The sequence below is a fragment of the Rhipicephalus sanguineus genome, unplaced genomic scaffold, assembly GCF_013339695.2.
Source record: "Rhipicephalus sanguineus isolate Rsan-2018 unplaced genomic scaffold, BIME_Rsan_1.4 Seq890, whole genome shotgun sequence".
In the NCBI taxonomy this organism is placed as follows: Eukaryota; Metazoa; Arthropoda; class Arachnida; order Ixodida; family Ixodidae; genus Rhipicephalus; species Rhipicephalus sanguineus.
The window spans coordinates 14588-40001 of NW_023616219.1; the positions used below are offsets into that span (position 1 = coordinate 14588).

The following is a 25414-nucleotide window of genomic DNA, read 5'->3' on the forward strand; positions in this document are numbered from 1 at the left end:
TGCATGTTATGGCTTCATTCAATCTAAATGAATCTTTGTAGGGTTGCATTGTTCAGTATGCATTTCAATGTTACATTCCATCTATCACAAACAAGCATTCGTGCCAAGAAGCTTGTGACAACAGAGCAGTCAGACTTCCCAACAAATTCACCCCCAACACAAGTACACCTTCACTATGGAAAATATTTATTACATGAATACATTTGTCACACACTGATGTCCTTGAGGAAGTACCACGTTTGCTCACAGTGCAACCAAGATTGCCAGCATGTGAGCATATATGTCTAATCATATTTGAAGGTATGTTAAATGGAGGTTTACCTTTTTCACATCGAAGGCCCGTTCGTCCAAAAGGGCAGTAGCAGTCGAACCCTCCATTTGGTCGATTTATGCATCGACCTTCACCGCAGATCCCAGGGTAACAGGCCTCACCGACCTTCTCACAATCTCTCCCTGAAAATCCTGGTGGGCAGATGCAGCGATAGCCAGCCTCTGTGGGTGCCTCTTGGCAGACGCCATCATGCAGGCATGGGTTCAGGGAGCATGTCTCACATGGTGTAGTGCCCACTTGCTCCGAGTCCTTCACCAAGTCCAAGGTATGGCTGCCAAACTTGATTTCACTCACGCAGCCTACGTGTATCACAACACAGGTCAGAAGAAAATGCCAGAGTCATGTAAACTGTAATTGCATATGCTAGATGTTTTCATCACATTCAAAAAGTCCAGGTTTCTTGAAAGAGATTTATTAGCTTGATGGTAGTCAAACCACTACTATTAACAAAAGTGTCCAGATACTTAAACATTGATGAAAGACTCATGCTACCGCACCAAAGTTTAACAATTTTCAAAGTGCCCATGTGCTTGAGTGTTGCCGAAGTATCCTAAGAGTCAAAAGATGAAAAAATTCTTCTCCGCTAAGTACATCATAGCTGGCTCAGAAAGACGTACTGTCACTTCATATAAATACAAGGCATATTCAGAAAGTAAGGGCTGTTTGATTACACTGAATTACTGAAGGGTCTGAAAGAAAGGTTGCACACATGCAGGGCCATGTAGTGGTTGCTTCTGAAAGCACCGGGAGCCGTTGGCTTGTGGGTGAATGCACACAACGTCCACAAATTTGTCAATCTCGCCAGTTGCAAAGTGCGTGCTGCAATTTGGTGTTTGTTTGCAAAAGGACCAGTGGCTGCCAAAACTGATAGCGAATCGCCTAGTTTACAAAATTACAGTAATCAGTGAAGAAGGAAAGGTTATACAATGACCTCGAGACTTAAGAAGTGGCTGCACAAATGTGCACGATAGAGAATGAAATGATCGCAAAGGGACCAAGATGCATAGCATACTCCTGCAAACAACACTGATGATGCTCAATGGCTCACTGCAATGTCAAAACAAGTGCCAGAAATGACAGCGCATGGGCACTCTGAAGGGTACTGTCAGTTTACTTGAAAAGTCACGTTAAATAAGCACCAGGAAATGTGTTAATATAGCATCAATCAAACAAAATGAGTAATTAAAAGCCCCGAAGTTACGTATCAGAACAGGATATATCAATCTCGAAGGGAATCATAAAATAATTGGATATATCAGCATAAGATACACAAGATATGCCTATCTGAAGCTTATCTGAAAAATCCACACATCTTGGAAACACTAAATGCCATGAAGAGCAATAATTTACCAATTAGTTTTTCTGAGGCTGGGTTGAATGCATAAAAGCTTCCTTATTTATTTTTCTCTACACACATTCTTGTGGAACGCACATACTGAACCAAGAGGCATAGTCTATCACGATCTTGCAGCAGCATGCCATCTTTCCAATAACAGCAGCAGGCAGCATGTTTCACTGCACAATGGCATACCTCTCTCTGCTATTAATATGCTTCACTGCAGTATAAGAATGTGCCGCAATGAAGCTTACTGAAGCTAAAATGCCACTAAGGAGAACTGACAACTGATCGAGGTGATAGGAATTTTTTTTCTTAGTGGCACCACAGAATAAGCCAGCGCTGTATTTAGCATTAGATAGTATGCTGCAAGAGCCATCAATATTTTGAGGCGTGCACGCATGTTGCTACTTTTCCGTCAATGGCTTGTACAGCCCTTCAGAGACAGCTTCTGTCAAAACAGTGCTGTTTTGACGGCATGAATATTTTTGAGAACACGAGAAGGGTCTCCAGGCAACTTAGGAGAACACATTTGAGAGGTGTGGGGCAGCATTCGATACCTATCCAATCAAGATGGTAAATTGGGTGAGTTGGTCAAAGTTCATTTCGTTCAAACAGTGCGTTATACGACCCCTCTTCTTGTCCCTCGTCTAGCAATGCGCTTTTTCAACAGAATGGTCTCTACAATGTGGAGGTGAATGGGGGTTCAATAGGTTCATAGTTTAGTGCTGTACTTTTGCATGGGCTTTTCAAGGGCACATGACAACTGTTTGATGTAGCAGACATTTTGGTTCACCTGTATATGTTCAAAAGTGGCATATGACACGCAAATACAGTTTTGCCAAACAAGAAGAATAAGCCACACTTACCCACGAAGCCAATGTTGTAGCCATTATCACGCGAGATTTTGTCGAAGCTTGGCACGCTCCCCACAAACAGAGGCTGAGTCAAGTCCAACCCCATCATCCGTCCCTGAGATGTTCCGGTAACTTCTGACTGATCGTCAACAGTAAGTTTGGCTGCAATCAGCAATGAAGAAACAAATAATGCACACGTGTAAGCTCACAAATATGTGTAATGAACATTTGTTATGTACATTCGAATTGCTCTAAAGTAATGGTGACACCACGAATATGTATGTGAATCACATTGACATTTGTTTATCGCAGGTTCTTTAATCTCACAAAGACCCCTCCCTGGGGCCTGAAAAATCCAGTGCACTGGTAACCTCATTCTCTCTTATCTTCCACATTGCCTAATATTATTTTATGCTTCATGGAACTTCAAATCCCACATGACATGACCAACGTAAGAAAATTTTGGTCTCAACATTGCTGAACTCAGCACTTGCAACACTAGTACAGTTTTACTACAATTAACAAACCGTGAGTACTTGACCTCAACATGAGTGATCAGTATTTATGGCTTGTGATGAGTTGACATTGTCACGGGTAGCCTGCTATTCTCTGAATTGCTCGTGACATGGAGACTGGATGAAATCAAATGCTTTTTTTTTCTTTCAGAAGATATGTGGTTGCGGGCATTCTCTCATCATTGTCTTAATTAATATTCGTCACATAAAAAAAAATGCCAGAAACAGCAAGGTTTGAGATTGGGTAATCCATCTTAAAAAAGACAGCACACGAGCGGACAACAGACGAAAAAAGAACAGCGATTGTCTTTCTTCGTCCGTTGTCCACTCATGCACTGGTTTTGAAGCCAGAAACAGGACAAAAGATAAGACGTAATCAGTGTTGCATAGGTGCACACACTCCTGTCCTGTTGTCTTGCAGTCTTTTACATGATTATCATTCATAAGCTAGCTCGAGTTTGTATTAATTCTGCTTTTTTGATTCGAAACTATTTGATTCGAAATTATTCGACCATATCACTATTCGCTTCTAATTCACTTCGAACCCTCAAATTTACTATTCACCCATCCCTAATCTTTTTGAATTGCTAACAGTCAATTCTATCGGTATAGGCATAACAAATAAACTTGGTACATATGGTACTCTATAATTTACTCCAGCTACTAAGAAATGGCAGCACAATTATAAGCCCACTTTCATGAAGAGAATGCATGCGAGCACCTCGTGCCTCAAGAACACAAGACATCACCATCCCAACAAGCTTTTAAAAGCTAGTTTCTGCACTGCAAGAAAGGTCATCACAAAATCAAACAAAAAAGAGTGCAAAAAGTTTAGCTTAGCCATGCACTGCTAAGGTGCATGTTGTGAGGCTCACCGTCCTTCTTTTCTCTGCTGATCTGAACAGTGTGCCAGGTGTCCATCTGCACTGGCTGGTGGCTTCTCAGGTATCCAACTCCTGAGCCTAGCTCAAAGCGGAACTCCACATAGCCATTGGTCAGACCTACAGATATGAAGTCTCCACTGCCATCCTCTTGTTGGCCATTATACAGAAGTAGCCCTGCAGGAAATGGGTATAAACCATCAAAACTGCATGCCTAGACACACACATAAATTTTCATTTTAGGCTTTACAGGAAAGCTTTCTAAGAATTTGCATATAAGTATTGCTGTTATTTTTTAATGTGCAACATTTTAATATGCAGCATTACATGACGAGTGTGTGTAAAAGTTCCACGGAAAGCCATAAAACCATGTTTTCAGAGAAGTATCTCATGGGAATAGAAAATGTTGGAGCATATTTCTTTGATCAGTTTTTCTTGTGGTTGATACATTTACACCTTTTTCATGAGCAGCACAATATTTTACATTCTATATTGAGCAAGACACTGAGCAGTGTTGTGCGTAATGAAGTGAAGCTAGCAGAAATAAGTGCAACTAAGAATGTTGGATGCTATATAAATACGGCATGCGGATCAGTGCACTGCTAGGGGAGAAGCAGTTCTTCACGATGATGCTTTAGACATTGTACAGCCATTTCAAATGCAAAATGTCTGGTCAGCTTTCTAACAACAAAAGCAACTATTACAAGTAGCTTTCCTTTAAACAAAGACTTTCACATGCACATAAGTTCGGAAATTAATTCTTACACATGGTAATAGAATTATTGACACACATAACACTATGCTCTTACAAATATGCTAACATTTTAAAGAAATACAGACTAACAAATGCTCAACTTCTAACAACAATTTGCAGCCACAGTGGTGCATACTAAAGATGAAAAAGTCTTTACCGTGATCCTTTTCAGGTTTGAATGTTATCTGGACTTCAAAACCCATGTAGGCATTCACAATGGTTGGCAACTTCATGTAAGAAAGAGGAGCCTGAGTGAACCGTGGAAGCAAACCTGTAAAATAATATAGCTGAAAATGAAGTGCTGCACAACATAATGTAATTTTACACTCAAGGGGCTAAACAAGAATGTGTGTGTGAATATTTCAAAGTTTTGAATAATCAATGAATATTGTGCTAATTAAGTAGACACTATTCGATTTAGGTCTTTGAATGAAATACCAGTCAATATACAAAATCCAAAGATTTAGGCATACTTTTCTAATACTGTACATTCTTGATTCTGATGATAAAATATAAAATTCCAGCAAAAACTGGGACTTTTTGTGCTGAAACGACAATATGATCATGAGGAAAGGCATTGTGAATCTGAGTTGGTCTTGTCCACTTGTGGTTCTTTAGTGTCCACCTAAATTTAAGCACACAGGTAATCTTGCATTTCACCCCCATTAAAATGTGGCTGCTATGGCCAGGAATCGAACCCATATCCACAAGAAATGTGACAAGTTTAATCCCACACACAGTGCACATAACAGTGGGAAGCGTGCTGTATCATCGAACAGCCACAATTTTCAAGCTAAACACAATCACTAGAAATAAAATGCTGGTAAGACGCCCTATTCAGCAGCAGGCAGCGCTAACTGCTATTTCTGGATTCACAGACTGAATCCTCCCATTGTTGGAACAAGAGTGACAAAGAAGAGGATGAAGGGCTCTCGTGCATCAGAATCACGCATGACAGCAGCTACCCATGGAGTCAGGCTATGATTTATTCTCAATAAGCCCATCTTTTGAATGCAACGGGAGGCTTGATTTCCTATAACTGGTGCCGAAACTCATCGGCACAGTGAACCACATCAACGACTCCACCTACCCCTTCATCGTACCGACCTTTAGCAGCTCAACACGGAGTCAAAGCATGGAAATGTTCAAGCGCAAAGCCGAGAGATTGCAGTTTACGTGACTTATCGACGACATCGAAGCAATGCTTATGTAAGACAATGCTACGGACGAGCAACTCTGCATCCTCAGTAAATACCTCAATCACCTTCACACCAGCTTGAGAGCAAATTACTCTGACATCGTCTCTCTGCTGTCTACCATGGAAGCTGAAGCAGAGTTTGAGGACATTGTAAACTATAATGATTGAAATACCATGATGTCCGCAAAACTCAAATATTGTAAATGTCAACTTTAAGAATCACTTCATTTATAGATCACTGGCATGTCAATCAAACTCGTGCAACACATACATCCACTTCCAAAACTTCCAAAATCCAACCTTATTACAAAGAACAACTTTCTTATTCCAAAATGTTTAACTTCTGAAAATCAACCTTATGAAGTTCGATCGCAAACCATCATTATGGACATCTTTTTGAGAGCAATTCGGCCAATTGGTCCACAACATAGGTGGACGTACCAATGTAGACAAGTTCACCTATCTATGTTCTGTCTTGACAGGTGACGTGAAATTGGCGATCACGGGACCTCCAGCAACTGCAAGCTGCTACTGTGAAGCCTCGACATTCGAAAACAGTGCTTGCCAAGAAAAACATGATAATTCAGGCTCACATGCAGCAACTTGACATGCAGCCCGTTAAATCCTCCACCGACCTTCGAGGACTTCGATGCCTCTAAGACGCTGTACCATCTGACACATGTGCCCTCAAGAATCAGAATATCGGAAGATGTAATTAAGCCACAATGCTATACCCCATCCTCCTGAAATTGCTTCCTCACCATATTGTCCTCAATTTGAACAAGGCCATCGCACACCAAAGTTCAGAGGAAAGAAGATGAAGCACTGGCGAACAAGGACAGCAGAAGGTGAGCATTAAGTTTTTGCTGTTCTTTATTCAAGTGACTCGGCGGCGGCGCCAGGCGCACAATGTTAAATTTCGTGCTCTTCTGTGCACAAGTTGGTGAAAAATATTGTTTTGCGAAGTGTTTCAAAAGTAGCTGTGCATGCCTTGTGGTGTTGCTGAGCCCCGCCTGTTTGTGGTCATGTTGTATGGAAGCATCTCGCATAATTCACCTATTGTTAATTATGAGTGGTGACACAGAAGAAAACCCAGGGCCTGATAGCAATGTTCTGCAGAAGATTTTACCGCCACAGAAATTAAGGTTTCACAATCTGAACTTAAAATTGGAATGCAGAGCATCCAAACATGCCTGTCTCTCATCGAGAATACACTTGCATCACTCAGAGACTGTGAAAAGTGTGAAGCAATAGTGAATACGGTTCAAAAACAAGTTGCACAATTAAAAAGTACGATGGACGACTTAGAAAACAGAAGCCGCCGTAACAACATTGTAATATACGGTATCCCAGAAAATAACAACGAAAGCCCGGCGTCCTTGAGGAAATATGTCAAGGATGATATGTTTAACGATTCGCTGAAAATAAAAGTAAAAACCGTGGAACGCGTTGCGTTGGAAAAAAATTAACTAATCGGGACTGACCCACCATACTGTGGTTTTATGATTTTGCCAAAAAAATGACAGTTCTGCGCAACTGCTCAAAGCTCAAAGGGACAAACATATCGGTATCGGAGGATTTTTCATTCACAGTTCATGAAACGTGCAGGGAATTGTGGGAGTCCTCAAAGCGTAACCAATAAGACGGTGATAGTGTTGTGCTTCTTTACGATAAACTGAGAATAAATGACATGCTGTACGCATGGGATAAGCACGTGGAAAAGAAGATAGCTCTGAAGCCAGCTCATTCCAAGACGGCTGGCCACGAGGGCACTAGTTCAAGTGCATGATATCAGGAAAATATGCCGTCGTTTCCTTTATTGTGTTTCAACGCCAGAAGCATAGCGATCAACATCACTAGAAGAGATTTTATTGGCTTATGCACCTGATATTTTGGTGATTACCGAGACGTGGCTTCATCCTGGTATCCACGATTATGAAATAATTCCAGAAAGCTATAGCCTAATCCACAAAGCTTGTGACGGCCGTGGAGGCAGTGTAGCCATAACCATAAAAGATGGTCTGATGTTTCAGGAGGAACATGGTATACCTAACCACAAGAGTCCTTGGTGGACTGTCACATTTCAAGCCACACCTCTACTAAGAGATGGAGTATACAGACGACCTGGGGCATCCAAGACTTATCTTATGAAATTGCACAACTACCTTCTTGAGAAAATGCATGATTGGACGAAGCCAGTGCTTGCTGGTGACTTCAACTTGGCAGGAATAGACTGGGATAATTTAATCGTCAGCAATAGGGAGGCAAACAGCTGCGAGCGACTTTTGGATACCATGCTCAGCTTTTCTTTATCTCAATCTCTGACCATAAACTGGTTCTAATTCATTTTCCTAATCTTGGCCTTACAAAAAGTAACACTGAAAATTCACATATACTTATTAAAGATTATCGCAGAGCAAACGATGAAAGTATTATCGACTACCTGGAAATGAAGTTAGACAATTTTTATGCAGAACGGTGCGATGATGTCGATAACTTATGGCTAAAGTTTAAAGTGGCAATTTTTCTTTGTGACGAAACTTACATCCCCACGAAACGTAAGCAAACAAGATGAAGAACTCCTTGGATAACGTGCGAAATTATTAATCAGAAATGAAAGCTCAAATAAATGTGCAAGCGTAAATGCGATCCAACTGTAATAAAACAGTACTACCAAGAATTTAAAAGCCTGTTGCACCAAGCAATAAATAACTTTTTTTTTCACACACTTTAACAGATTTTATGACAACAAAACTAGGCTTGCGCGAACAGTAAATTTTAGGTCCGAAGCCAATTCGAAGGAAATAGTGATTTAGTCGAAGCGAATTTCAGAGCGAGTTCGAATAGCTTATATCGCATATTATAAAAAAAGTGAGCATATTTGTCCTGACCCAACTAACCAGCACAATCTTTTTAAAGTTTAAACAAGGGATATGCATATGTCATTCTTTTTGGTTCAAAGGGAAGTGGAAGCAACTTTGAGTAATAGCAGGATTTGATTTTCTGTAGAATGCAAGTGATAACCTGTAAAATATGTTACGTTTTAAAATTTACTATACTTCGAGCATATAAGACGGTATAACAATCTTTTAAACTTAAAAAATTATGAATCAATGTGAGGGTAATACAGTAAAATCTCATTAATTCGAACTCTGTTATTTCCGAATACCGCATAATTAGGATTTCCTTGGCCCCATATTTTGCAATGTAAATTTGAGTGGATAATTTGAAGCGGCAGTCAGTACCAGCCCTGTTAATTCGAAAACTTTGGGTGCCATGTGCCAATTCCCCGATTCCGATTTAGCCGCAAATCCGCAGAAACGATGGTCCTTATGAGCCACAAGGCAATGTAATGTAGCGATACTAATGGGTGACAAGTGAAGCATCCCAGCCTCGCTGCTGCCAGCGCAAGAGAAAAGCTAAACAAAAGGCGGTCTCGTGATCAGCTGAAATGTGCGTCTGCAAAAAAGACGTGCTTCACTGCAACGCAGCGATGACACGCGGGCAGCATGATGCATGCTTCTCTCAACGTCAGCGCGTCATGATTTACCCATTCTTTCTGGGAAAATAGAGAAATTAATGAAGGACAGTCTGACAGAATTCGCGATGTATGCGAACCTCGGAATGGCGGTTGTTCCGGCAATTTGCACACTTGCACTGCTGGCGGAGTACTTGCCTATAACGCCTACTTCGAAAACTCAGTTCGAAAACTTCAATGATCATTTTTGGTTATGTGTGTATATGTGAGGACGCGATGATCTGGAGCATTGTTGTCTACAGCGATTGTTATTGCGCGGATGGTGTGTGCTCTCTGGCGGAAAGCGCAGATCCCGTTGGGCTTTTAAGCAAACATCTTTTTTTTTAATCGGTTGTTAGATTGCGCTTGTCCATGTGTACACCTTTCTTCGTCCCCATTTGTTTTCACGCAAGTACCACAATGACCTCATTCTAAATTAATAGCCAAGCTTCAAACTATTGGCACAAACAGCAAAGTAATAGCATGGATCTCGGCTTACCTAACAAATCGTACCCAGTATGCAACCTTAAATAATGTAGATTCTGACTGCCTAAATGTTTTGTCCGGTGTATCTCAAGGGTCTGTTTTAAGACCAACATTATTTCTCATCTACGTCAATGACATCTCCTATTGTGCAGAACCAGGTGTAACTTTGTGACTTTTTGCAGATGACTGTGTAATTTATTCTACAATACGCAGTAATGATGACCATTTAAAATTTAATTCTTCTTTACAAAACATTGCCCAGTGGTGTGATACATTGGGGACGGAAATAAGCGTGTCTAAAACAGCGTTCATCAGCCTAACTAAGAAAAAAACAACCTTTATCATTTCAGTATATACTCTTAAACGCTTGAATTTTACACAAGTTGACAACGTCAAACACTTGGGTGTCACATTTTCACAAGACTTAAGATGGTATAAACACAAGGCATTTAAGCAGCTAGAATTTCTGCGCAGAAAATTGAACGAAGCCCCGCCAGCCGTTAAACTAACTGGATATAAAATCCTGCTCAGACCTATACTAGAATACGGAAGCAATAGTGTGGGATCCCCATCAAAAGTATCTTTGCGACAAACTTGAAAGATAACAGAATAGGGCTCTGAGGTTTATTTATTCAAAGTATTCTTGGCATGACAGCGCATCAGAAACGCGCAAACAAGCTCACTTGCCAACTTTGTCTTGCCGGCGTCATGTTGCTTCTATGAAGTTCTTTACCTCCTCTTTTACGGCCACATTAAAATCAGTCAAGACGACTACATTCATCCACCCGGCCATCGCTCTAGTAGGACAAGCCACTCTAAATGTATCTGGCCATTCAGTGTGCACTGCAATACGTTTAAATATTCCTATTTCCCTTGCGCTGTGAACACTTGGAACGTGCTACCCCCATGCAAAGCTGTAAATAATCCCAACTTGGATCAGTTTTGTTCATTTGTGGAGCAGCTCATAGAGCCTCTATAGTTAATTCTCTTGATGTAAAGGTGCAGAAAATACCTTGCAGCGTTGAATCATAGTGTTTTTTTTCTTGTACATTTCTTTTCTCATGTGTAGTATGTGATCTCTAAATGGTATATTTGTTCTCTTTTTATCCAGTAGCAAAGTGTAAGTAATATATTATTGATGTAGTATTTGCTCTTGAAAAGTGTTACGGTCTTCCTCGTGTCGTCCCTGCTGCCTTTTGGGACATATATGTCAAATTTACCACATGCCTGTGAAGTTGTATGCCCGCTCCCTGTGTGTGTCTGCAGAAGACCTACAGTACTGATAAGCAAAAAAAAATAATAATAATAAAAAAACCGAAATGTAGTCTCGAAAATGAACAGTCCTGCCTGTGTCTGTAAAAGAGGATGCATTGAAGTGCAAAGATAAAGATTTTTATAGTATGAAACATCCGTCGTGACTTTAGTCCTTTATGAAACTGTCATGGCATCAATGCTCAATCACGAAACCTTTGACTTCATCCGCCAAACCAGTGCTTCAAAAGAAAGGCTGCATCTCCGGTGAGTTGGCTATCCATTATACAGAGCAATGCAACTCTCCAACTCCTTTCGAGGAAAAGAAAAAAACTGAATTATACTCTGAAAACCTCCGCAGTCATTAATTCCACCATCGTAGGTTTTTTCGTAAGAACACAAAATCGTGGTGAAAGTCTCAATTTTAAATTTCGCGCCGAAATCTCCTGACGTGACGTCTCGGATTTCGAAGTTCGCTTTCTTGCATATGTTAACAACAGTGGATCAACAAATTTTCCTGAAACTTCCTGAGACAATGTCGTGCTGCCTTTGAGCACGACATTGTCACACACAGGGACTAGTGCAATGAATATAGCAGATGCCTTTCATCTCGATATTCGCAGGAGAACCCTGTCAGTGATGCGCAGGTGCATGCGCATTTTACAGCTTTAACATCAATTTATATTTAGCACTTCTTATGTGATATGTCTTTGGCTTTATTTTCTTTTTTACCAATGACCTTCCTTTGTTGCACTGCTCAATATATGAGGTATCAGTTCTCTTCTAGTTACAGTTTGTTGCCATAAATTGTAGGTAGGTAAGTAGTTATTGTACACCTCAATCCCAGAGTTTTCATGTATGTATATAAAGCAGTGCAGATACTAATCAATCACAAGCAATGCTCAAAAGAATGAGACTGATCTCTGCTAGGGTTCCCTTCCTGCGTTGTTACCGTCTTTGTCCTCATCGTTTGCACTACTCTTTGCCATAAGCACTGGTATCAACTAGAAATAATTTAAACAGTTCCTTTAGATATAGAGTATTAATGTGGGCTTGTTGGTGCATACTGAATTTCTGAAAACAGTGCTAGGATGCAACAGAGAAAGAAGTGACAAGGCCAAGCGCTGACTAACAACGAGTTTATTCACTTCTTTCTATGTCCCTTCCTAGCGCTGTTTTTAAGTTCTTTTAGAGCATAGTTTGTGCCAATAGTATTAATGACAAGCAGCAAGCAATCAGAAACATGGACGTATCTAGACGCCTGCTAAATAAATGCAAGACAGGTTAATAAGCTGCAGAAACACTTGTTTCCATATTTGTGTAGAGCTACATAATTCTCTTAACCTGCTTCTTTCTTTTCCTGGCTCTATCTTTGTCCATAGCTTCCAGATCATATTTACATTGTATTAAGATAATGCTTATAATGTTTGCACTTAGGAAGATTTAAAACCAGTTCAAGTCATCTGGAATAGACAGGCTGTCCTAACACATAACTTAGGAGATGACCTTGTTCTTTGTCTGGAAGAGTTTCTGAGAATGTATTTTAGAACTCTATATAAAAATAACTCGCGAGCTCATCACCAGTTGTCCATAGCTTTCAGATCATATTCACATTGTATTAAGAGAATGCTTATAATGTTTGCACTTAGGAAGATTTAAAACAAATTCAAGTCATCTGGAATAGACAGGCTGTCCTAACACATAACTTAGGAGATGACCTTGTTCTTTGTCTGGAAGAGTTTCTGAGAATGTATTTTAGAACTCTATATAAAAATAACTCGCGAGCTCACCAGTGACAACAAGAATTGTTGGAACTTCCAGTGTGGTACGTTCACTCTTAGCTGTGCAGATGTAGGTGCCTGCATCACTGGCACGAACGTCTGGTACGACCAAGGTGCTGTCACGAGGCAAAGCCTTGTGGGGAATATCGCCGTTGTCACGTGTCCAGCTGTAGGCAACGGGAGGCTCCAAGTTGTGGCGGCAGTCCAAGACGACAGTTGATCCATAAGGAATAGTCCTGGTCTCCACTTCATTGGGCGGTACCGTTGGGGTTTCTGCAGATTGACCAGAGTGACAACATAAAAAAATGACTCGATATACATGCAACACTTGCAAATCATACACAATAGAGACGCACCAAAGGACAAGAGGGATGTAGTCAAAAGACAAAAAAATAACTGCAAGGTACACAGATGCCAAATAATATGCCCTGCACAACTGTTACACCTATATTCATCAAGCAGCTGAAAGCCACAAGATTAAAAGACAAGTTGTCTTGCCAAAACGTTGGCTCTTGGATAAAATGTGTTTTATTCGCTCGCTTTTAAAGGGGCACTAATGTGAAAAGCGATTTTTCTCATATTAGTAAATTACTCCTTCACGATACCAAAAACATTATGCTTGCCGTGGGAAGACGCTTGGAAAGTGAGAAAATGCACAAAAATAAAATGCGGGTGGCGCTGCCGCCTTGAAGTTCCTGCACCAGTTGCCGTGACATCCTAGATGTTGACGGCCTCTACTAGGGCCTACACAGTTCCCAATCGGTAAAAAATTTGGTATGTTGTCTTTTGAGGGAGCCAGAGACCTTATATACCAAGTTTAGGGACATTTCATTGAGCCAGTGTGGCAAAAATACAAAAAACTTTTTGAAATACGTGACTCCAACATCGGATATTTCAGCAGGAAATTGAAAAGTGAAACTGCTGACATACATTTTCTCCTCTATTAATAAACCTATGGTGGTGAAATTAACGACACTGGAGCTTCCAGAGTGTATTTTTCAGTCTAAACTAATTTATTGTTTCACTTTGTTGTCCCTTTAAGAGGCAGCTTTACGCATTAGCCAAACTATAGGCTCCCACTTCTTACGCATGCCTTGAGTAGGGAGGTTCCAATTAGACAGTCGCTGAACCAATTTTAATGAAGTTTGTTGTATTTGAGAAAGATAGACAAAATCTATCGATTGTTTGAGTAACAAGTCTTGTTTGAGTAATGTCTTTAACTTTTAAGAAAAACAACTTAAATACAGAAATTTTTTTAAATTATTGTGCAGAGATTACAACTCCAAAAATAGCTGTCACATATATGTTGCAGGAATTGCAGATGACGCCCCTTGCCACTGCCTTCGACACGAGGGAACAAGCAATGTCACCCGGTGAACTGTGCATGCTCCATGATGCGCGGGAAACACAATATAGGAAGGGACCATGGAATGCCACGAGGGAGTGTTCGACAGGCCGTTACGGCAAGGGTGTGTACGTGGCGTGTGCACCATCGGGGTGACGGATAATGGCTCGAAAGTGTTCTTGTTCTAAGTTGCCGTAACCTTTGAAGTTTTTGCTACAAATAACTGTTGTTTTAGTCGCCCCCCCCCCCCAGTCTCGGAGTGCTTTTCTTTGGTGAAGACAGTCCGAGAGAAACCCCGTAATATTTACTTTAAAGTTGGAGAGAGACCGACATTTGTTTGCAGTTTGCTTGCAACATCATCATCATCATTCTCAGCCTGTCCACTGCAGGACAAAGGCCTCTTGACCTCCAGTTTATCCTATCCTGTCTGAGCCGATACCAATTTATACCCGAGAACTTTTTAATTCCGTCACTCTGTCGAACTCTCTGCTTACCTCGACTGTGTGTCCCATCCCTTGGTAGCCATTCCGTTGCTCCTACTGTTGTCTGTTCTACCTATTATATGGCCAGCTCAGGTTCATTTCTTTCGCTTGATGTCAGCTAGGATATCTAGAACCCTTGTTTGTTCCTTGACTCATTCTACCATCCTTTGCTCATTCCTATCATTTCACATTCCACTGCACGCTGTGTGGTCCTCAACATTTTCTCTAGTGGCTTTGATATCCTCCATGTTCAGCCCCTGCATGTTAGAAATGGCAGTATGCAGTGATTGTATACTTTTCGCTTTAATGACAGTGGCAGATTTCCAGAAATTATTTGGAAGTGCCTGACGAATGCGCTCTGGCCCATTCTTATCCTTCAGAGAATTTCTTTTTCATGATTAGGCTCTCCCTTTAGTAGTTGTCCTAGGTATACATATTCTTGTATTGCTATACACATTGCTTATGTGAGTTTTGAAAAAAAAAGTCTTATTCCTATAGTACTGGTACAACTTCGAGTGTCGTACTTAAAACATTGTGCGAATGATGCATTAAGTATTCAAAAGTCTATGCACAAGGTACACAGTAAAAGCTCGTTAATTTGAACTCAGTTAATTCAAACTTACAGTTAATTCGATCTGACGCCCTGGTCCCAGCATAGCCCTGCGTATTTCTATGGGGGAAAACTCCCAATAATTCGAACACTTCGGTATCCACAACGGTTAATTCGAACTCGGAGCCCCTGGTTTTCATCACTCCTCATAGAAGCTAGCCCATAGTGATCACAATGTGTTGCAAAACCAAAGCAAACCAAATTTTCTAGAGATGCAAAACAACAAAACAGCAACATTTCTCGGCAGATGAGAATTTTGAACGCTGCGTTGGAGCTCTTGGGCAAGCTGCAAACAATGCTCATGGAGTCACTACTGAAGAAATGCAAGCAAATGCAAATTACTGATTACTTTTTAATTCGATTGCGTTAACTTTGCCATGTAAATAAACATGTTTTGGAGCTTAAATAGCATCATATATTTCGACATTAGGGCTCACTGCTCACATGAATGCATGTCGGTGCTTATTTCTGGCGTATCACTGACTGATCAATTTATTCTGTTTGCTGTTAGAGCTAAATGAACTTAATTTACGAAATCACCCGCCACAAACGTGTAGTAGCGCCTATAATTCACGACAAAGAGTCTAGAGGTGGCTTCTTTGGGCTCTGCCCAGTGTGGCGCGATGTCCGTTCATTCTAGCACCTGCCCGCTAATTAAAACTCCGCTTAACTTGAACAATTTCATAGTCCCCTTCGAGTTCGAATTAATGAGCTTTTACTGTATTTATAGAACAGATCGGTACACTGGCCAATCTAGTTGACTGATCACATGTGTGTCTTGTTGTCGTCATCTTCATTGGGGCTATTGCGTTCTGGCCTTTTTTATTAGACGGGCATTGTACGACATGCATACGTGTTTTTATTTCTCACCAGGTAAAAACCATCTTTTTTACATTACTGAAATTAGTTTTTTTTGTACTGCCATACTGTTCGAACATTCTTGTGGCACCTTCCATGCAAATAATGAATCCTTCTGCAACTATACTTTGCATAAAAGCTCAAATTTCAATTTAATGAAGTTTCAATATAACGAAGTAAATTGCTGATTTTACCAACGTCATTATTTGGAGGTTCATCTGTACCAGTTTAGGTGCAAGTAACAGATTTGTTAAATTTGTGCTTTCATTTTTTCAATTTCTGGTTTCTTGAAATATGTAAAAGACATATAAGAGTTTAAGTCAAAATTAGAGCTGTGCGAATAGCAAAATTTTGGGTGCGAAGCGAATTCAAATATTGGAGTGTGAGTGCGAATCGAATAGAATAATTTTCGAGTATTTCTCGAATATTTCTAGAATATTTTTCGAATACTTCGAAGTGTAATTGCAGAAAAAAAGTTAGAGAGGATTCCTAAGTATGTTCTTGTGAGATAGCAACATGAAAGTGTTTCTTTTCGCTAGGTTGATGAAGTGCTGGCGGGGTGGTGTTTCACAGTTGTCTTATCTAGAATGAGGCAATGTAGAGGCCGAATTGTATTTATGTACATGATTTGGTGCAACCAAAGTGTTGCCGACAACACTTTACACGTGACAGGCAAAGATGCCAGTTCCTCAGCCTCTCCTCCTCTTTCAACTTCTGTGGAAGCCCAACTGATGTGGCGAACAAGGGTGTGCTCCCTTCTAGTCCGGAGTTCCAAATCTGCCTCGTAGACGTCGACATATAAGAACGTCAGAAATTTTGGATGCTAAAAGGCTTCAGCTTCCGATTTTTCGGACTTCCTGCCCAAATTTCAGGTCCAAAACAGCATTAATTGAGCCCCCACCTCTGCCACATCTTTCATCTCCAAGTTGGAACCAGCGTTTTTTTGAGTTAATACAATGGCGACCGTAGCGGAGCTTGAAAGGCAGCTTTGCCGCAATACCGCGGTGTCATGAGGTGAAGCATATTAAAAATCTGAAGGGGTCACTTTTAATCGGACGTTGACTGTGTCTTGGCCAAGTTCTACCGCAACAAAACTTGAAAGGCAGCTTTGCCACAATACGAGAATGTAATCAGGTGAAGCATATTAAAAATCTAGGGACCATTTCCAATCGGACGTTTACTGTCTCTTGGCTAAGTTCGACCATAAAAGAGCTTGAAAGGCAGCTTTGCCGCAGTACGAGAATGTAATGAGGTGAGGCATACTAAAAATCTGAAGGGGTCACTTTAGTTGGACGTTGACTGTATTTGTTTTTGGGAAGTTTGAATAGTTCGAATAGTAAAATTCTAGTGCGAATCGAATCGAATAGCAAGCACTATTCGAAAAATATTCGAAATTTCAATTATTCGCACACCCCTAGTCAAAATTCTTCTTTCTATATAGTCTCCAGAATTTAGTTTTCTTTTTTAAATGTAATAAATTTTATTCAAATCAGTTCAGCGATCGTCTTCTAAATGCACTTCGACGTATTACATGTAGTTATGTGAATGGGGAAAGTGAAGTTGGCCCCAAGCAAAAGCTTCCTTTGAAACTTATAGTATCTCGTGAAAGAAGTTTCTCTTGTTTGGACAAGATGAACATTGCTGAATTGGTTGTTGCACAATTGACTGTATGTGTAATACTTGCCATGTGGTTGCAGTGTTATGTACGTTATGAAAAAATACTCATTTTGCATCAATGAAAACAGTGCAAGTGCTCATGGGAAGAAATAAATCTAAATAAAACAATGCTTTCCTGTTCCCAAGCAACATAAAATGCCAACCACTACAAATAAATACAGATGACCTCAGGGAGGAGAAAGTCGGTAATGAATCATACACCAGTAGAAAACCTTTGTTAAGTATAGGAAAACCAATAAGTATCTTCAATCCGTTGCCCTTTTAAATGGTGTAAAATGCGTAAATATGTAAACATAGTATGTAACAGTGCAGCCACAAGACAATTCTTACATATACGGTGAATTGTTGAGCAACCAGGAATCCAGGCAAGTAAACTTTAAAATAAACAAGAGCATCTCACAAGATGTGAACTTCAAAGAAAGCTTTTGCTGAGACTGCATATATCGGTGACAACATTTCTTCAGTGTACTGTGTTCTTGCATTACTTGCAAATATCATGCACACAAACTCACCTCTGGCCACACCTAATTACCACTATATGGAAACTGAGCGTATCATATATTTTTTTGGATGGTCATGATAAGCTTAATGACTGTTCACAAACTGTAGGAAACTGCACATTACTTACTTGACTGCAGGAATGATGAAATTTTATACTTGGCTTCGCAGCAGTTAAACTCGGCACTATCCCTTCAAATACAAACTGCACCTGCCACTGTTTTCTCCCACCATGCATTACAACATAGCTACGAACGTAACCCAATACACCTGCATCATTATTTTCTTGAAGGCTATTTCATTGAAGCATCAACTGACCACTGCAGCTTCCAGACGCGTGATAAAAAATATGACGGATTTTGAGCCTGATAAGGATGCATTGCCAGTACTGTTGAGATTACTCATAGGCCATTTTTCCCCGCATACTTCCCGAGATTTATGCACAGCCGTGCATACATTTGGTTGCTTCAACAGTACTGAATAACATCTTGGTTTACATTCAAATAGCAGCACGCTTTTCAGCATACATATAGCGCCTAGGTTTATTTATACTCACACTTCAAATGCTTGCAAGTTTACTAGAGCAAGCTGCTGATATTATCCTTTCTTTTCCTACCATAATCACAAAGGAATTAACAAACCTTATATATTCACTTCTCAGTTTGCTCAAATATTTCTGGCACGTCTGGCTGTCATAGTAGTTATCCTGGAGTATTAGTTTTGTAATGGGCAAAAAAGCTGCTACTGAGCAAACCTGTCTGCTTCTGTGAGAGGAGTGTTTTTCAATCTAGGACAGAGGGACACAGTGACCTTAAGATTATACTAATTCGATTTCAGTCTCATTTTTGTAATTTTATGGTAATACAAACAATTATAGCACATAAATCAAATATGTTCTAACTGTCACGCTACTAAGAGAAATTTCTAAAACTAATAACATAATTACCAGCAACTGATTCTTCAGTGACCCAGATTTGTTGATGTGTGCAGCTACATATATTTGAATGAAATCACTACCTTAAGGAATACCATGTGCCATAACAGCATGCAGGTGGGAAAGTGAGCCATTCTAGCAGGAAGGGTTTGGCTGAGAGTGGGACGCTATTTTCCACCACCAGGTGAGTGCACAACGGTTGATGCAGGAAGTGTGCAGAACAACAGACGGGGATACTCCCAGGGTGCAGCACAGACACACAGAATGCAGAACTGATCATGTTACTTACGAGTTGCCATATGCCAAGAGATGGGCAAGTTGAATGAAGAACAAATTTGTTAGTAAAGACGCATGATACACTGCATTCACCTTGTACGAATGCACAAGTGAACTTTAGCAGCACTGTGCAACAGTCATAAAGGCTACCTATTGTACATTTTTTTCAGCACCTGCTTGTTTCAGCATTAGTGTGTATCGGAGCAAAAATATAATTGCAATAAGCATGCTGCTGCCTTACTGATGATGAAAGCTGTCCTAACATATCAAATTTCAGGAAAAAAGAAGCAACCTAAAGAGGAATATACTATACAAGTAACTTGAGCTTTTAGCGCAGGAATGAGAAAAGCAAAAATAAAATGACAACTCCACCATGAGCTCAATTACACTTTTTTAAAACATACTTCACCTGTGTAGATTAATTTGCTGTTCTTTAGCATTCCTTTGGCCTCTTTGTCTTAGCATTACCAAACAGAGGCATAATTCTTTTTTTTTTTCTAGCAGCGGAGAGAGCAGCTGAATAGAGAAAAAAAAATTAACCAGAAATTCTACATGTACGTTTACTCACAAAATTTATTACTTCTTACTAATGTTTTCCGAAGGATGTTGCTAAGCAGAAGCTATTTAATGAGACAATCTAGAAGGTACTAACTTGACAGTGTATTTTTGCAATATCCTTAAACATACCTAATATCTCATTCCTTCAACTCCAATGACATTTATGTAAAACCACATGGGTAAACTTAATTAATGTGATTTGCCCTAAGTTCTGTATAATCTATTAAGCACAAATATTTTTCCTATGGCACGCACATGCTTGAGACCACTGCTCCAGAGAGATTATTTGATTTCTAGAGACCCCCTATCCAATAGAAAATAATTTCTTCATGGCTTTCAGCTATGCCAAGCTCCTCTAGGAGTTGAACCCTATTGTAGATAAGCCATAAAGAACAATATTTGAAAATAGTGAGAGATGAAATAATCCATTTCCATCTTGCTAACTTTGTTATTTCATTATTGTTGCGCTATTATTAAATGCATTTTAACTTGAACATGCATATATTTGTTTTGTAACAGGCTGCACCATCACTGAGTGTTTAAGTGTGGCAGCACTTCTGACAATTATATTATTAGCAGCTCCACAACACACCTGCTTACACATATATGTCTCCATGTGCAAAGGGGTTGCGTCAGAAAACAAATTTAAAAAATCTACACAGTGTGGATTAGCATGACTCCAGGAACTTATTTGCCAGCACTGCATAACAGTAAAATATTTCATCTGAATGTATTATCCCTAGTTTCTTTGACGACTAATTGCGCGCAACAATTCCTTGAAGCCCAGTTTTATTAGTAATGAATGCAGTGTTAATTATAGTTAGGCATGCAGATTTATGTGAAACTAGTTCTAAAGCTTAGTGTGTTAGTGTCATCAAAAATAAGAGAGGACAAAATCCAGAGCAAGAACATATTTTTACAACAGCCACGAAAACAAACAGAAGCATACAGAAATGACAGCTGTTAACAGATGTTAGGGTGTTAGAAACAAGGACAATGACTTTTTATAACAAAGAAGCAGTCCCTTCAATAATAATAGTAACAATAATCATAATAAAAAGACAGGAACATGGTGCGTAAGAACTCAACAGGCAATACTCAACAGAAGACGAAAAAGTAACTTCATTTGCAATGTACACCAAACAATAAAACCAAACATAATACCATAAAGATGGCCTATTAAAAAGATGCTGAAACAATTTTGTACAAATCACTGGAGTTGCACTACTACTTTAAAAGAAATCACATTACTACTGCCTCTGAATAAGCTGTTTCTTATTACTGTTCCTTACCAGATCCAAGTATTTTCATTACTGATAATTACCGTGTTTAATAGCAATCAACATCAGCAAATGAGTGACATCAATGATCAACATCAGCAAATAATTATTTGAAGATTCATTCACCATGAACCTCAAGACTATCAGTGTTGATCAACTAAAGTCCACGAAAAATTTTTGGCAGTGACAAAAATGGTGAAAGCTGGGTAAGTGAGCAGTAAAAATCTATCAACACTGGGCAACATTATGTTCTTGCTTAGGCTATGTGGGTGCACTGAATAAAACTTCCATAGGAGGATGGGACTAAAACCACATGAATTCGAAGTTATTTTGTACTCTCAATTTCTTTTTAAGAAATCTACCCCCTAAATACATCCACACAGAGAAACACACGTTTTACATGTCATCATTTCGTGCTTCTAAACATTTTTTTTGCATAGGCAATTTTTTAAAAAACATCATTACAAAAAGAAACGAATCAACTACTCTTGACAATATCGGACCATAATAAGCTCAAGAAGCTATCTAGTAGTTTATAATAATGTCAGCATGTCAGCATCTAAACTCATTGTAGTCATATTAGGTGCTGCTGGCATGAAAATATAGACACCTGCAGAGCACTTGAGCACACATTATTTTAGACATAAGTTGGACAAAGATGTCCACATAATCTGCCTTTTGTTCACCTTGAATATGGCACAGTCATGATGCAGTAAGATGAGGCAAATGCAAATCAAGATGAAATATGATCAACAGGTGGCATCAGCATCTTGCAAAAGAACCAGTAGCATGTGAAAACACAAGCGCAAGATTCGCAAGTGATTGCTACATAGCATTAATTTTATTTAAATGTCCACTGATCTAAAGATTCTCATTCACTGTGACAAAATTTTACAACTGATGCCAGAGAAGAAAATATATGCCTAACGTAAAAGAAACTCTTCTAGAAATAGTCTCAGTTATTCCACAAACAATTAACTATTCTGGTCCCTCACAAGTAGAGTGCATGAGTAGCTCTTATGTATGTTATGATGGTTATAACATTTTCACGTTTTTATAGAAAAAACACCATGATTTCTTGGGGCTGTTTTTTGTTTTGTTAACAATGTGACAGAAAAAAACCATTAACGTTTTTACGTTGTTTGGGGCAAGATACTATTTACAAAGCTTGACAGTTGCGTTCACTTTATATTAGAACAAGGGAGTTGCCATGAATCTCTAGCTGCCCAAGCGGTGAGAAATGAATGCATAGGATCTTGTAGAAATAAACTGAGCACTGCACTATTTTTCAAGCCCTCTCTTAATTTGGTTATAAAAAGTTGAGCAGTGGCCTACTGAAGGCTGCTCAAATCCATTGACAGAGTAAACCTTTTGCAAGATGAAATGCACGAGGATGGGAAGCTACCCTCGATGACGCGACCAGCGCGTACCTTCAATGGCAAGGACGTAGTCATCATTGAGTGTGCCAGCAGGGCTGTCAATAGAGCAGCGGTAGACACCACCATTTTCAGGGCGAACGCCGTTCACCGAGAGGACAGCACCACGCACTCGCACATTTTCAGCAAAGTGATCATCAGCTGCGAGCTTGGTCCACTTCACAGAAGCAGCGCCATCTCCCGTCACAACACAGTGAAGGTCCAGGCTATCACCCATGTGGACAACCTCCTTGTTGGCCCGAATCCTCACTGAGATGCTAGGAACATCTGTTCAGAAGCAAGCAGCAGAAAAAGAAAAAAATTACTCAGAAGGTTACATAACAGCAGTGCACCAAAATACCTTAAAAATTCCATTTTTTTTCACCCTCTGATATGTGACAGGAGCATGTGTGATGCTCATTAAACTCTGCGAAGATTGAACCACATGCAATCGCAAATGCTGTAGGCTACTCTGATATGTAGATTCGCTATTTTCTACTGCACATTTTTCTTCAGTCATCAACAAGGACAATGCAAGTGTCCACCACAGCTAATGCTTGGAAAAGGTAGTGTGGGCAAACACCACAATAATATGGGAGACATGCGTAAACACTTAGGCTGGTTATGTCAGTGTGTTACAGCAGTGAAAAGAACAGAATCAAAACAATACTATTGTATTCTTTACTTCATGCTGCTTGCAGAAAGCTTTCCCATATACAGAAACATACAACATGAGCCTGTGTGATGCTGTAATCGTAAGCTATGAAAGGTAAATTTAAAACGTGCATGAAGTCATCTTCTTGCAACCAAAATTAGCCAAGTATAGCAGTGTACTCAAAAGGTACTTAGCCATACCAGTCAAAACCGACGTAAATAGATGATGTCAGCGTACATGAAATAAATCTTCAAATTTTATCAAAACCGCAGTCATAGCCAGAAATTTAGCACAATATTCTGAAAAAGAGTGCAGCTTTCACATAAGTGAATGTAGTAGACAGCAGGGCTTTGTTTTATTTTGATTTCTAACAACATCAGCAAACTCACTGAAAGAATTTAATACAAAAGCAAACAAATGCAACTGCAGGCACTGGTATTTATTTGAAGCTCTTTATTGTTAATGAATGCAGCTGCTAATTTCTTGTGGGTTCGTAAACTAGTAGAGACACACACAAGGATGGGAATAATTAGTCAAATCCAGAAATCCCTGCTACATTGAAACTGCAGTAAATGTTCAAATACATATAAAAAAAAGATTTAAAAGATGAAAATTCAAAACTACATTCATCTAAAAAATCTGTGTTACTGAAGGAATGCAACCCACCACGGTTGTCTAGTGGTTATGGTGCTCGACTGCTGATCCGAAGGTCGCGGGATCGAATCCCGGCCGCGGCGGCCGCATTTTTGATGGAGGCGAAAATGCTTGCGGCCCATGTACTTAGATTTAGGGTGCACATTAAAGAACCCCGGGTGGTAAAAATTTCAGGAGCCCTCCACTACACCGTCCCTCATAATCATATTGTGGTTTTGGGAGATTAAACCCCAACAATTATTAATTATTACTGAAGGAATGCAATGCTCAAACAACAAACCATACAAGTTTTTAAGAAATCCAAATAACGAAATCGTTAATTCTCCTGTCACTTTTGCTGCATTGCCTGGTGTACAAACATGCAGTGCGACAGCTGCACAGGGGAATATATGCAGTACCGATTCAGAGATAGACTAATTGACGCCCTTCAGCAAAATTTTTTTCCTGCTTTTTCCTTTTCTCGGATCCTTTGCTTTAAAAACTTTTGTGCTTGGGCCTACAAACAGCCCCCACTACAGCAGTATATGTTATATGAATTCAAGTTTCCTAGATGGGCAATTATTAACACAATCATGGAACACAAATGTCTGTATTCTAGCAGAAATTATGTGCATATATCTCATTCCTTTGCATGACATTTGTAGCATGCAGCATTTGTCATGCTTCAAAATACTTGTGTTACACAATACACAGCCAGAAGTTTACATGCACTTGATGTCACTACGTAGGCCCCTTAACTTTGCTCTCATCAAGAACATCCTAGGCATGACATGCACCACTCTGCATGCTCAGTAAATCCACCTGTGAGGTAACCAAAAGGTTTCACCTCTGACATGAAGGATGACGAAGTCTCTGGAGCTCAACCTGTCCCCTGTCATGGCATTGCAGATGTACCTTCCTTCGTTGCTTTGTTGCACGTCCTTAATCCTGCAGTTGGAGTGAAGTTTAAACAATGAAAATCATATACCAGCAGCTCTTGGAACACTAGCAATTCTGGTTATAAAAACACCACATAATTTAGAAATTTCACACAAGAACCACATAATTTAGTAATTTAGTAATTTAGAAATTTTTTAAGTAAGGCTCATCGATGAGACTTTCAGACAACATGTCTATGCTTCCGAATGCTGTGAACTGGTAACCAGCTGGCATTGAGTTTGATCCCCGTTACATGGCTGATGTCAAGCGCGACAATTTGCTTAAAATAACAGAGAGCTGAGCTAGTTGGTAAGTATTCATGTTAAAGAGACAGGGCGTGCAAACAC

The 25414-nt window shown here is 39.8% G+C and overlaps 1 protein-coding gene across 1 annotated transcript in view; it reads right to left on the reverse strand.

The window, feature by feature from the left end:
- The window catches only part of LOC119378594 (basement membrane-specific heparan sulfate proteoglycan core protein), a gene marked incomplete at its 3' end in the record, with an annotated part of 38062 nt that extends 12964 nt beyond the window's left edge, over positions 1 to 25098 (reverse strand). Inside the window, 7 exon segments of the mRNA XM_037647674.2 lie at positions 322 to 630; positions 2537 to 2686; positions 3915 to 4097; positions 4832 to 4945; positions 12917 to 13180; positions 22856 to 23128; positions 24976 to 25098. Of these exon segments, the coding sequence (XP_037503602.1) occupies positions 322 to 630; positions 2537 to 2686; positions 3915 to 4097; positions 4832 to 4945; positions 12917 to 13180; positions 22856 to 23128; positions 24976 to 25027 (1345 nt within the window).
- Positions 25099 to 25414: the final 316 nt, after the last annotated feature.